The sequence below is a fragment of the Zeus faber genome, assembly GCF_960531495.2.
Source record: "Zeus faber genome assembly, chromosome: 2".
In the NCBI taxonomy this organism is placed as follows: domain Eukaryota; kingdom Metazoa; phylum Chordata; class Actinopteri; order Zeiformes; family Zeidae; genus Zeus; species Zeus faber.
This window is the reverse complement of record NC_137189.1, coordinates 18,638,188-18,651,412: the sequence shown is the minus strand read 5'-3', so window position 1 is coordinate 18,651,412 and position 13,225 is coordinate 18,638,188. Positions and strand designations below refer to the sequence as shown.

The 13,225-nt window shown below is 44.8% G+C and overlaps 2 protein-coding genes across 4 annotated transcripts in view; both read right to left on the bottom strand.

Annotated features, from left to right (window-relative positions):
* The window catches only part of lpgat1 (lysophosphatidylglycerol acyltransferase 1), a 42,947-nt gene extending 42,308 nt beyond the window's left edge, over positions 1–639 (bottom strand). For 2 of the 3 annotated variants that reach the window (XM_080024342.1, XM_080024344.1), the window contains exon 1: positions 348–639. The gene's annotated coding sequence lies outside the window, so the exon portion shown is untranslated. Of the gene's footprint in view, positions 1–343 lie in introns of all 3 variants that reach the window. The other variant, XM_080024343.1, reaches the window with a different exon arrangement.
* Positions 640–2,710: 2,071 nt separating this feature from the next.
* ints7 (integrator complex subunit 7) lies at positions 2,711–13,006 on the bottom strand. The gene is made up of 20 exons (XM_080024583.1): positions 12,869–13,006; positions 12,608–12,737; positions 12,021–12,167; positions 11,745–11,882; positions 11,590–11,636; positions 11,234–11,433; positions 11,005–11,127; positions 10,791–10,908; positions 10,506–10,640; positions 10,275–10,372; positions 9,958–10,197; positions 9,201–9,338; positions 8,707–8,913; positions 7,544–7,738; positions 6,880–6,983; positions 6,653–6,721; positions 5,967–6,099; positions 4,374–4,472; positions 3,569–3,754; positions 2,711–3,130 (listed from the first exon to the last, which is right to left on the bottom strand). Exons 1-20 carry the CDS (start codon positions 12,960–12,962, stop codon positions 2,840–2,842), a joined length of 2,892 nt encoding a protein of 963 aa, XP_079880709.1. The 5' UTR covers positions 12,963–13,006; the 3' UTR covers positions 2,711–2,839.
* Between the last annotated feature and the right edge of the window lie 219 nt (positions 13,007–13,225).

The following is a 13,225-nucleotide window of genomic DNA, read 5'->3' as shown; positions in this document are numbered from 1 at the left end:
CCCTGAACGGGAGGCAGGACCAAGCCCCGTAGCACGACTTGCTAGCGCTAGCATAACGGGAACGGGGGGGAACGGGGGAGCAGCGGACATGTCGGTGATCAAATATTAACATTCTAACGCGGAGGGCTCGTGGGTGTTGAAGTGGCGGAGGAGCCGTTGTTTAAAAAAAAACACTGAATCCGGTGTGAAATGAATAAATAACAACAATAAAAAAAAAGGGGGCCGGGCGAATGCAAGCACCGACTGGACGTTGAGGGGGGAACCGCCTGTTCCCGTACGTAGGGCGAACCGGGGGAAAAATATGAACCAGATGAATCACCGGATAAAAGCGGATCACTCTTACCCACCGGAGCTGTTTCACCGGGGCGTCCGAATCATCTAGATAGACAGCGGCTCGACACGTCACGTGTAGCTTAACCCAGCAAGGTAAAGTTAGCCATTTTGGATCGTCAACATGGTAACTTCGCCAAATCTGTGCGTCTCTCTGGCGAAAATCGAGTCCAGTGCGGGCGGTTAAGCCTCCGCCCGCCCCATGTAACGTGAGCGGGGCCGATCCGGCGAACCCGTGGACCCGCTAGCCGGCTAGCGAGCCACCCCGCTCCGGCGTCGTAGGAGCCATCTCGATCAATGGCACCGGGGTTGATTACATCCACGGCCACGGACGATGCCGCTGTCCCCGAGAACGGGCCGGCGCTATAAATAATAGACCGACGGGTGGTTCACCCCCCCCCTCCCTCCCTCCCCCTTCTTTTCCCGGGTAAGAACTCCTGCGATCCCGTTATCTCTCCGGTCAATTCCGCTTCACGCAGCCCGTCCTCGGTGACGCGAGACCCGTGGACGCTTCGTTAGTAGCGACCCACTGTTTTCAAATGACTCAGGCACCGGGAGTCAAAGCCGGAAAAGAGTCGATCGTTTCGTTTCGGAACCCGCAGCCGGGCGTTCGGACCGCGATTCGCGGAGGTAAAAGAGAAAAGTTCCCAAAACAAGCTCGAATGACCGAGGACAGGTAAATACATGGAAATAATGCATCGTTATAATTTAAACCCATACCGACAACTTATCCTGTGCATAGAATCACATTTGTATTTACTATATATTCTTTTATATGCAAATTTGTTTTCTTAACTTAACTTTTATATTCAACTACATTATTAAATTATTGTCGTTTTTTCAGAATGTTAAGCTTTTTTTTTTTTTTAAGTGCGGATAGTCTGTAGAAACGCCCCGATTCTCGCGGTGACCATTTCCTCCCACATGCAAACGTACCTGGCAGAATAAAAATTCAGATTTAAAAAATGTAATTAACGGGGTTACAAGCCTGTTGGCATTATACGCATCGAATTTGACTTGTATACATTTCCAACAAAACAAGGCATTCAAATGGGAGGATGAACTTAAAGGTGCCGTGTGTAGCATTTAGCGGACTCTAGTGGTGAGGCTGCAACCAACTGAATACCTTGCCCAAGCCAAGCGTCTGGGAGAGCCTATGGTGGCCGCAAGTATATGCGTTTGTCCGTTCTGGGCTACTGTAGAAACATGGCGGTGCAACATGGCAGCCTCCGAAGCGTACCCACTCCCGGCGCAGATATAAAGGGCTTATTCTAATGTAACGCCAACGCGAGTCTTGTTTGCACACGATTATACCCATGAAAAGATACTTGTGAATATGAGATCATATTTCCGCGAGATCACATTAAATTCGACACCGTTAGGTATTTTTTTTTGTCATTCACGATCTTGCATTTCTCTGGCAAAATAAATCCTTCTGAGAAAACTAACGTAAGAGATTTGAAACCAAGCCCGCCTGAGTCCATCATTTTGACAGATTTTAATGTGGTTGTTTTTTTAGTCGTCGTCCCCCCCCCCCCCCCCTCTTTGGAGAATTCCGCATCCAACAGAACAGATCGTTCACCGGAAGTCCCTCCGCGGAACTAATCAAACGACTCATCCCCCCCCCCTCGAGTGACTCGTCGCAAACCGAATCTGTAAAACGGAGTCGAACCTCTCATCGCTCGCCGCGGTTGTAACGAGCGACGGGTCTTCGCGAGCGGCTCGGACGGAATGCGCAGGCGCCGCATGCCCGTCCGGCGACGTCACGCACCGTCCTCCTCGTCGGAGATGGAACGTGAAACAAACACGATCGGGATTTTCCATTCGCTTTTCATCGTATTCGTACAATTCCTGTTCGGGTTCGTGTAGCCATCCCTGAGCGGCGTGGGCTCGTCTTATCTTAAACAAAAAATTAAATAAAAAGAAAAAAAGAAACGAGCAGACGGTACAAACTGCTCAGTACATCTACTCCATCACTTTCCATCCATACATGGACCAGACTGCGAAGCCGGAGATGTTATCTGCCCCCTGGTGGTCACTCTCTCCTCTGCACCAACACGCCGAGGCAGCGCACAGAAAACTCTCACACACACACACACACACACACACACACACACACACACACACACACACACACACACACACACACACACACACACACACACACACACACACACACACACACACACACACACACACACACACACACACACACGACTCACTTTTTTTTTTGGTGGACAGACGGTTAGAAAAATCTTGAAATTTAAATCACAAAACCAAAATTTCTGTGTCCTGACTTCTCACCAAATGTCGAATTCAGCGTCCTATGGAATGGTTTGAAATGGTTAAGAACTTTTCGGTGTGGAGTCACTGGAAAAGTGTATCCTTTTAATCATTATTAAAAAAAAAAAAAAAAAAAAAGAGAAAATTCATACATCGAATTTGGAGTATCTTGTGTGATGGAACAGTTCAGAAACGCAGAACTCCAGAACGCCAGGGGAGGTTTCCGCTAGAAGCGTCCATACACGCTCCTCTGTGGTGGCGGTTGGGTGCCAGCCTGCTGCTGCTGCTGCTGCTGGTGACGGAGCTGCTGGGAGTAAGGGTCCTCCAGGGACTTGACGGATACGGTGGTCCTGGGCCCCGTCTTCCACTCGATGCCGCTCTCGTCCACCACGGAGGCCTCCACAGTGACGGCGTGGGTGCCCAGGACGGAGAAGTTGAGCAGGAACTGGGTGCTGAAGTAGTCGTTGTGTGGCTCCACCCGCTGCTCAATCTCGTTGGTCTTGGTGTCGAGTGGAATCTGGAGCAGGCAAAATGAAGCAAAAAAGAAAATCGCCATTCTGTTTGCTGTTTCAATTGTAGGATTATTTTTCAATTGTTTTTTGTCCAATTTCTTAAGCTTTATTTACATTATTTATTTTGTCATTGGGTTTATTGTACGCCACAAATAGTTTCTCGTCTCATGTTAAGCTTTCTTGTTCACTGCTTTATTTCAATAGTTATTGTATTTGACCACATTTTTCCATATATTGCCCCTTTCTTATTCCATAGTTTTATAATTATTTTTGCCTATTTTTTTGATGTAAGCTGTTGCCGACACTGCAATTTTCCTTCAGGGATAAATTAAGTATCTCTCGACAACAATTGGAACAATAATAATAGTTAGAAAAAGGTAGAAATAACTATTTTGCAACAGTAGGATATTCAAGTACTAGGGAAATCAGAGGTGGGGACATACCTTGTACTCAGGCCCCGCCTTGCTCTGCAGAACGGACGTGGCGTTGAGACAAACGGACTGGATCTTGCGGAACAGGCCCGGGGTGGAGCCATGCTGCACGACGCCCTCCACCTTCAAGGAGAGCTGCTGGCTGCTCTGCACCGGGATGGGCTCGCTGGGAGTGCGTGGGGATGGAGACAGGGCGAGCTGAGGGAGAAAAAACAAACAAAAAAAAAGACATTTGAGAAATTGGAGAAATAGATTGAAAAAGCAAAGAGGACATTTACATATGCTAGGAATTTGTTCTGGTGCTGTTGGGTGAATTTCTCTGCAGACAATAAAGACAAAAAAATAAAATAAAAATAAGAAGAAGGATAGATTTTGTAATCTATCCTGTGGTGTGGTTTGAGCAGCCACACCTGTCTTGGACCTAGGTGATTTTGTCCAGGATCAGTGTGGCTGTACGTCTGTTGCTCGTTAGAGAAATAAACGGGCAACAGGTAAAATACACACACACACGAGGAGCCCTTGTCATAAAATGTTATCCATCTGCCACTCTTTACATTAAACTGGTTTGTTTCGACTCCATCCCCTGTGTCTCTGTGCCGCAGGGCCCTGAAAAAGCGGATGGCGTGTGGCAGGCGGATCAAATATATGCACAGGATAAATTATTGTTATGGGTCGAAATTATAAATTTGAATCACTACATACATCAGTCCTTCAGTAAGTATTGTGAACTCTTAAGTTGATCAGGTCTCATGTTTTTAATGAGAACGTCTCATAAACATACCGTATGCAGCCATTAAGTAAATGTGAACTGGGTTACCTTGATGCTGGTGGACTGGAGCTTCTGAAAGAAGTACCTCTGGAAGGACAGCGGCACCTTGAGCAGAGCGATGACAGCGTCGCACAGACAACCTGTGTGCTGAGCGACGAGACAGCAGAGTTTATTTTCATCTGAATGATGTTGATAGAAAAATAATATAATCTAATTTAGAAGACTTCTTAAGCACTATTTTTCATTTTCCAGTATTTCACGGAAAACAAATAATACATTTTCAATGTGATCTTTATTAATAAAAAATATAATGTTAATCTATCTCATATACATACACACATATATATACATATATATATATATACATACATACATACATACATAAACACGTGTGTGTAATTCTTCAACATCCTTTCTTCGTTATGGTTCAAAAGGCCTTTTTGTATAATTACCATTGGAAGCTGAAGCGTGATACAGGTCTCATCTGCTTTATTCAGGAAATTGAAAACTAGGGCCCCAAGGATAACATCTTTTCATTCAGACCGACGTTGAATGAGGCATTCAAAAGTGAAGGTAAAATTTAAATACGTTCACCACACACACGCGCACACGCACACGCACACACACACACACACACACACACACACACACACACACACACACACACACACACACACACACCTCTGTCGCATTTATATGTTTATAAGCAATAAACATATAAATGCGCGTGCATGTGTGATGTGTAATTCTTAAACATTCTTTCTTCTTAATGGTTCAAAATGCTTTTTTAATGGTTCTGAAGCATGATACAGGTCTCATCTGCTTTATTCAGGAAATTAGACTAGAGCCCCAAGGATAACCTCTTTTTATTCAGCCGGACGTTGAATGAGGAATTTAAAAAATGAAGGTAAAATAGAAATACTTTCACCATCACTTACAAAAAAACGGAAATGTACTTATCAATTGTTGTAAATACCAAAGGATGATAAAGCGGAATATGTTGCCTTAATTTTATGCATGACGACAAAATGGTATTGTTTAAGTTATTTGGAAATAACTCAAAATTCATGGGCTTCTCATGCTCTGATTTCCTGCATATTACATCCACATACATATAGTCTGAGAGGTTTTCAGCACTTTCTGTATCTATCCCAGTAACCACATGGTGGCGCTGTACGTACACACACACACACACACACACACACACACACACACACACACACACACACACACACACACACACACACACACACACACACACACACACACACACACACACACACACACACACACACACACACACACACACAGTAGGTGCTTTTGGTGGTGGACAGGGGTCAGCATGGGCACTGACCGGTCTGCAGCTACACAGCCCCAAACGCAGCAATCTGCCATGCACTCTGTGTTCTGACACCTTTCTATCATAGCAGCATTAACCTTTTCCAGCAATTTGTGCTACAGTAGCTCATCTGTGGGATTGGACCAGACGGGCTAGCCTTCGCTCCCCACGTGCATCAATGAGCCTTGGGCACCCGTACTTCAAGCACTTCAGCACAAAATAAGCAATTCTCAAGGTATTCCAGTACTTATATTTCCAAGGACAGAATTCAAGCACGTGGTAAGAACCCTGCATGCACTCACCAGGTAAGAGACAGGAGGGTGCTTCTTGCTGAGGCCCTCCACCTCCTCCAGCACGTGGCTGAAAACCGACATCATCCGCCGCTCATACTCCGTCTCTGTCTGGACTGAGCCTAGCGTGCCGTACTCCTGAAAGCTAGGTTTTAAAATATTTTTAAATCAACACACTGCTCGGAAAATGGCTCTATTCTGGTGAGTTTTAGTGTTTGCATCAACCATTTACAGAAAAAAATGCTTTGTACATGGAAAACTATTGTATATACTAATTACTATGACACTGATAGTCATTTTAAATGTAGAGTGAAAATTCTCTAAAATTCAAAATGGGTAAATGACAAAGATTTTAAAAGGTGAATAAAAACATTGATATACATTGCACTAAAATTCACATTTTTTCATTTTGTAAAAAATACTTTTGACATCATTTGTTAAAAATGTCAGGCGGTACAACCGTAAATAAATCCCTCTGAGCCTTTTCACAGTCTAAAACACTGTTGCACTACCTAAAATGTCCAGACTTTCAAGCCACAAAACTCCCACAAAATATTTGTTAACTTAAAAAAAAATTGAAAGTGGTTTCAAATTGAGCGTACTTTAGACATTTTTTTTCTATTTCGCATGCGTCTTCATATCATACCCCGAAATACAGCCAGTCACTACCCCCAAGAAGTCACACAAGCAGATCTCACCTGGCCGCCTGTGGATCCAGTATCAAGGCCTCAATCACATGGGAGACGAGCAAGCAGCTCTGTTGCTGCCTGGGCGAACGGGTTGAAGACGAATATATTGTCCAATATATATATATATATATATATATATATATATATAATAAATACACTTAAATTTTTCAAAACATAATTATTATTTTTTAAATAATACATATGATGTCACAGGACTTAAGAAGCAAAAAGGATACAGTTCCACGTTACGGAGAGTGGCATAGTCCGCATCAAATGATGACTGGTGCAGGTCGGCGTAGCGAGCAGCGAGGCTTCGAAACTCCTCCATGGAAACATTCATCTAAAAGAAAAAATAAAATCATCCACAGTTGTGATGCAAATATTTTAAGATTTTTCTTTTCCTTAAAAGGATAGGTTTGCTATTGTTCAACACAGCCGTTATTAAAATGCCGGTTCCCATCATTTACTAGATAAAATGGTCGCAAACTGTACATTTTAAAATTTCTTTCAGGAGTGTGACACTTTTGCACTTCTGCAAATCAGCTTATTTGGTTACATACGTGTAAGAGACTAGAAACAAGAAGTTGCATCACTTCCTACTGGCAACCTGTTGTAGCCAACGTTATGCTCTGGACGTACTGCAGCATTACGAAAGGTCGGTGATTGAAATGTTATATTAATGTCCACGAAGCCTGTGACTACAATGAGAGTTTTCTGTTTTCGAAAATAATTCTAATTATTTGTATTTTTAGGGATGAAGACATCGCCCTGTCCGACTGCATTTAAGCAAAGTGAGAAGCTGCAGCAGAGCGGTCCCAATAGCATAAACAATTGGGAGCCAAAATTTAAACAAGGGGCGGAAAAATAACCTTTCAATGTGTGGGGTTTGGCAGCACGGACCTGCATGGAGATGCGGCCGCAGCGCTGGAGCTCGTTGCCCGAGGTGAGGGCCAGGGTGGTGGCGATGGCAGGGGGCGGGCTGGTCTTCAGGCTGTTGCAGGTGCAGATGAGCTGCGACAGGGCCTGCAGCGTGTCGATGCGCAGCTTCACAAAGTCGCACTGGAAACTCAGCGGGCTCAGCGGGGTGCTGGCAGCCTACGGGGAGGGGCAGGAGGCCGGAAAACAAAATGAAGCGCAAAGGCTTTGTTTCGTTCAATGACATTAAATAAATACATCTAAAATAAAAACACTACTTTTATTTGTTTTGTTTGGCGACAGGGACACGCGGCGGAGACAATATGTGCTGGTACCCTTATTCACATGTTCGCGGGGCTGTTTAAGGCGTAGCTTGCAGTTCTAGCCGGAGCACGCAGCTTGTGTGTTCTAATAATGAAAAGAGAATGTGTGCCCCACAAAAATTGAACTAATGTTCTAAAAATCTTTTTAGGGGCTCTCTCAGTCACAGGCCCTTAGAATCGTCCTAACCCCCACATACGGCATCGCTGTCTGGCATAATCTAAGTCGTAAAAGCGATTCTGGAAAATGTTTAGTACGTAACATCTTGAATTACAAAACCAGGAGGAATATCACAAGTTTTCAATGTTTGGGATTTTTTCAAAGGACTTTCCAAGCACTTCAGCACATAATATTTTACAATATATTATTTTCAATTCAAGTACTTAAATTTTGGAGGACGAAATTCAAGCACTTCTAACAGGTATTTGAATTGCTTTAATTTCATCCAGCGAAAGGAAGAAAAGAAGGACCTGGTTAATGCAATTCAAACATTGCATTTTGATACCCAGCCCTACAGACACACTGTACATAGACACACTTGCCATGATACAGATATTTTACTGCTCTTTATTAGCAGGCGTTAGAATAAGATAAAGAAAAAATAATGTTAGAATGGTCTGTGAATAACAGTTGTAAATGAGTTACAAGTAAATTCTTTAATGTCAATGATTTGGAAGGGAAAAAGAAAAAAAAAGATAAAGAAAAAATAAGTAGAATGGTTGGTGAATAACATTAGTTGTAAATGAGTTACAAGTAAATTCTGCAATGTCAATGATTTTAAAGGGAAAAAGAAAAATATCACTGCTGGCCCTGGCGGTTTTACGGACCGTGAGGGAGGCGATGCCCTTCTGGTAGGAGCGCAGTGCCTCCGCGATGGCGCTCATGGCGGCACTGTAGTCCCCATCCTCTACGTGGCTCAGGCACTGCTCAGCCTGGGAGAACTCTTTGAGGCTGTTGAGCCAGAAGTAGAAGTGCTCTGAGGCCACACGTGTCCGTAGACTCTGGTACAGCTCGCTGGACAACTCATGGCATCCCTGCAGGAGAACAGCGGCAAAGACAATGAGGTAATAATACCGCTTTGGGGACCATGGCTTGAACAAAGTAATGATAACTCAGAAGACAGAAAAAAATAACTGTCCAATTAACATCAATGACAATTAAGTGAGAATTTATCTCTGTCCCTAAGCACCAGACCCTGTAACTGATATGGTATCACGGTTACCCACGCTTGTCCCTCTTGAATAAAAGACGTACTATAGGTGGTTAATCACATCTACGCCATTGATTGCACAGTTTTATAAGCTTTGTTTTCATAGGTTACCATGCGCGAGGCCTGCCGTGCGATGCGGTACACCGTCCAGCCGTTGGCCACGTTCTCCAGCTGCTGTTTGATCACCATCTTTACCTCTGTCGACAGCAACGACTGGCTGGCCACAAAGATCACAGTTGCCAAGGAAACCTGGGGCAATCCAAGCGGGTATGACAGTGACGTGCAGACATTTAGAGGACGGGGAGTGGGGACGAGAGCAGGAGTATGGAACAACAGGGAAGCAATTTGGCAGACGGCATTTCAGCCAGTTGTGGAATATATCTTCAGGATGTCCGCAGTTTTTGTTTAATCGGAGACTGCAGAAGCGAGGTTTGAAAGCTTTGAGTTTAGGGTGTGGTTTTGTGGGCACAGATTAAGCCTAATCTTAGGATAACACTGAGACTTTGACTATCACACTTTTAATCTGGACTAACTGAAATGGCCTTTCCTTATGGCCTTTCACAATAAACCTGGCCAGGTTTATTTTTGGATTGATGGATGTGGGCCTCCAGGTCAACTGGTGGGATCTGGACGAAGGCCAGCACCAAGACCAGACAGAAGGAGCTGGCTAGTCCATGACTTCCTCAAACAAATTCATCTTAAATTCTCATCTCAGAAAGGCATTTTTAAACTCTGGGTTAATGTAAGTAGGATTAGTTTGGTCTGGATTTAGATTAAACTCTGTCTGCGAAACCGCCCCTCAGAGTCAACACAAAACCAAAAAGATTTCAAAGCTCCACTCAGTATTCCAGGCCATGGAGCCTCTCACCAGAAGCTCTTGCTGCATGTCGGTGGAGGAGTGGCTGGCCACTCTGTAGAGATCCACAAGGTCGCCCAGCATGCCGTCACCAAGCACTGGTAGATGGCTGGCGATGGCGGCTAGCGCGTGACACATGAGAACACAGGAGGAGTCGCAGGAGGAGTGGAGCTGGCCAAGCAGGAACTCCACCGCCGACTGGCTGAGGTGCGGCCGACTCTTCAGCAGCCGGACCAGAGAGGTGAGCGCCGTCTGGGAGACAGAGGAGGCGAGGATGAAACCGCTGTGGATGCAGGCTGCCTCGTAGAGCGCCTGAGCCGTGGTCTTACTTTGAGCGCAGCCTGTGCGCTGGGGGTGCTGTCCTGGCTACACAGCATCAGCAGAGACTCCACTCCAAGCACTGTGTCCTGCTCCAGCTGCACGATGTCTGGGAAAAGGGACAACACCGATTTTATTTTCCCCACCCAGATGCATGATGGCTATAGATTTGCATAACCAAGAACCAGGCATGCATGACAAACGTCCGCAAGTACATCCTGACACTATAAACTGTAACCAACCCTTTTCTGGGCAGGAAATGGAAATGTTAGTAAGCACGATGACCCCGTGGGCAGCCACTGCCAGGTTGCTGTGGTAACAGCATTCCTGTGCCAGCTTTACCAGGTCAGTGAGACGAGTAGGAACCAAAGCGCCGCCTGGACAGAAAGATACAGGGTTTTCAGAAAATATCTTTGATCAGAGCCCCCAAGCACAACAAAACCTAAACATACAACTCTAAGAAGGTGTTCGGAATTACACAAGGATTACATATTTTAGTCCATGTATTAAAATAACATATCCTCCACCTGTCACAGGGCTGAAGTACTGTTTAATGGCGATGGTTGCCGAGAGGGTGGAGAGGACGGACAGCATCCCTAGTTTCAAGCTGTTGTACGGGCTTGTCAGGGCACACTCACACAGGGTCTGCAGCCAAAGGGAAGAAACGCTGTCCTGTTATTGGGATATTTCATAAAAACAGAAAAAAAAATTACTGCCAATATAATGTTTTGATTGCCCCACCTGGGTGTTTTCTCTGAGCCAGAGGTGGGGAGCCTTTTTCGCCAAAAACTTCAGATCCTGAATGGCCAGTCTCTTGACGGCTCTTCTTGGGTCGTCCTTCAGATATTGAAGAAGAAGCTGTAACTGTAGGGATGAAAAAATGTCACAATGAAGAGAAGGACCAACCCTGGGTGCACACAACATGGATACTCAAAGAAGTCTCCTACATTGACTCTGAGAGGAGCATCACCTGCTTTGGGATATCAATGAGGGAGGAGGCTGCGAGCTGGGTGAAGGTGTGAAGGGTAACTATGACCATAGGGGTGGATGGGTACGAGTTGACCAGTTGCTGCAGGAGCTCTCTGCTGCTGGAAGCCAGGTTGGCGTCATGGTGCATGTGCTGCAGCATGGGAATCAACTTTAGCTTCAGCTCCACTGGCGTATCCAAGCCTAGGTGTTGGGAGTAGGAAAATAGAAATGAATGGAACCTGAGCCTAAAATGAGTGCACTGGAGATATATGATCACTGTTCAGGTGTTATTGTGAATAGTAAGGGATACGAAGGGGTTGTAAATTGGTTGATGTAATGATCATTTTTGGATTTTACCTTGAATCATCTCACTGATTTTGTTGCAAATTCCAGCTGCAAAGTCCCTAAATGAGCAGAAAAAATAAGGCAATGTATACGCATGGCATCAAAAGCGCAGTAATTAAATAAATCAGCTCAGTTCATGCTGTTCTCCAACTACGACATCCCCTTACTTTGACTGTGCCGAGAAGCTTGCAGCGGCAAATATGGCGGCCTCCACTTCCACGTTATCGTGAGAGTCCAGACTTTGACGTATACTGTGGTGGGCGTTCTTTCTGTCTGGGATGATAGAGGCCAAACTACCGAGCATCCTGAGTGACGAAACCGAGGACAAACATTTTAGGTGTAGTTTGGCTCTGGTGACTGGCAGCTAATATTTTGGTTTTATGTTTGCCGTTGTCGGCTCTTTCAGCATTTCTGACTTTGACCCTTCCATTGCACGTAATTACCTGAGTGTAATGGCTCTGGCAACAGGGTCGTTGCTATGAATGACAGAGAAAACCCTTTTCACAAATTCGTCCACATTGAGGATCTTTTCCAAGTGTTTTTCACTCTGTTGAGTCACCTTCAGAACACAGAGTCGCAGGAAGTTATTCCTACAAAAAAGAAATGGGCAAGCCATTAGAATTCCCAGCGAGCAGTAGAATCAGAATCTATTTATTCAGTACATTGTCATGTACAAGGCCTTGAACTTGGTATGGGTTGGTGCATTGTTGTAGTCACACAGACAAATAAATGACATAAAAAGCTTGACAGTTTAAAAAAAACTATTGGCAAAGTACACTTACGCACACAATATATTTGACTCAATGACTCTTGGTACTTAAAGAATAGTAAAAAAATAAAAAAAATAAAAAAAAAAATATATATATATATATATATACATATATATATTTTTGAAAAATATTTACTTGAAACTGTGTACAAAAAACACACATATAAAAAAATATAATAAATAAATAAAAATTGAAAAAGTAGTTGAAGACCACCCCTGTTTATCCAAACCAGCAGTCTGCCCCATTGTCCATTCACATACCCGAGTCTGAAGATGTCTGCTAGTTTGAGGAAGGCAGAGTTGATGAGGATGGGGAAAGGGTACTTCTGGAACAGCTTGGGGAAGAGGACCACCGCCTCGCATTGCTCGCCGATCTTCCCCGACCGCAACCCTGTAGCGAGGGTCGTTTTTAGTCGCACGGAGCAGCGATTTACAGGCGACATCGTTATGAGAACGCGGCATGAGGAGACCCTTGTTCTTACTACGTTAAGTTGTGAGCCCGGGCTAGCAGAGCAGGCCTACCTTTGTCCAGTTCCATCAGAGCCGAGTTGGCATCGAGTTCCTGCTCCCCATAGCCGGCCTCTGACAGAAAGGACCGCGCCGTGGAAAGCGACATTTTTTACGCAGGTCCCCGCTCTGAACAACTGCAAGTCCTCGGCGTGACTCCCAGTCCGCTCGCACGTCACACCGGAAGTGCTTGGGAGATCGTCGGTCTCGCTGTCCGGAAGAAAACGAGCCCCCCCTCCCCCTCCACGCATTGTCTTTCAAAGTAAAAGTGCACCAAGTCGTCGTTTTGGAGAAAGATAATAGACATACTTTATTCCCCGCAGAGAAATTGCAGTGCTACTGCAGCTCACACAAAAACAACCGGCAATAACA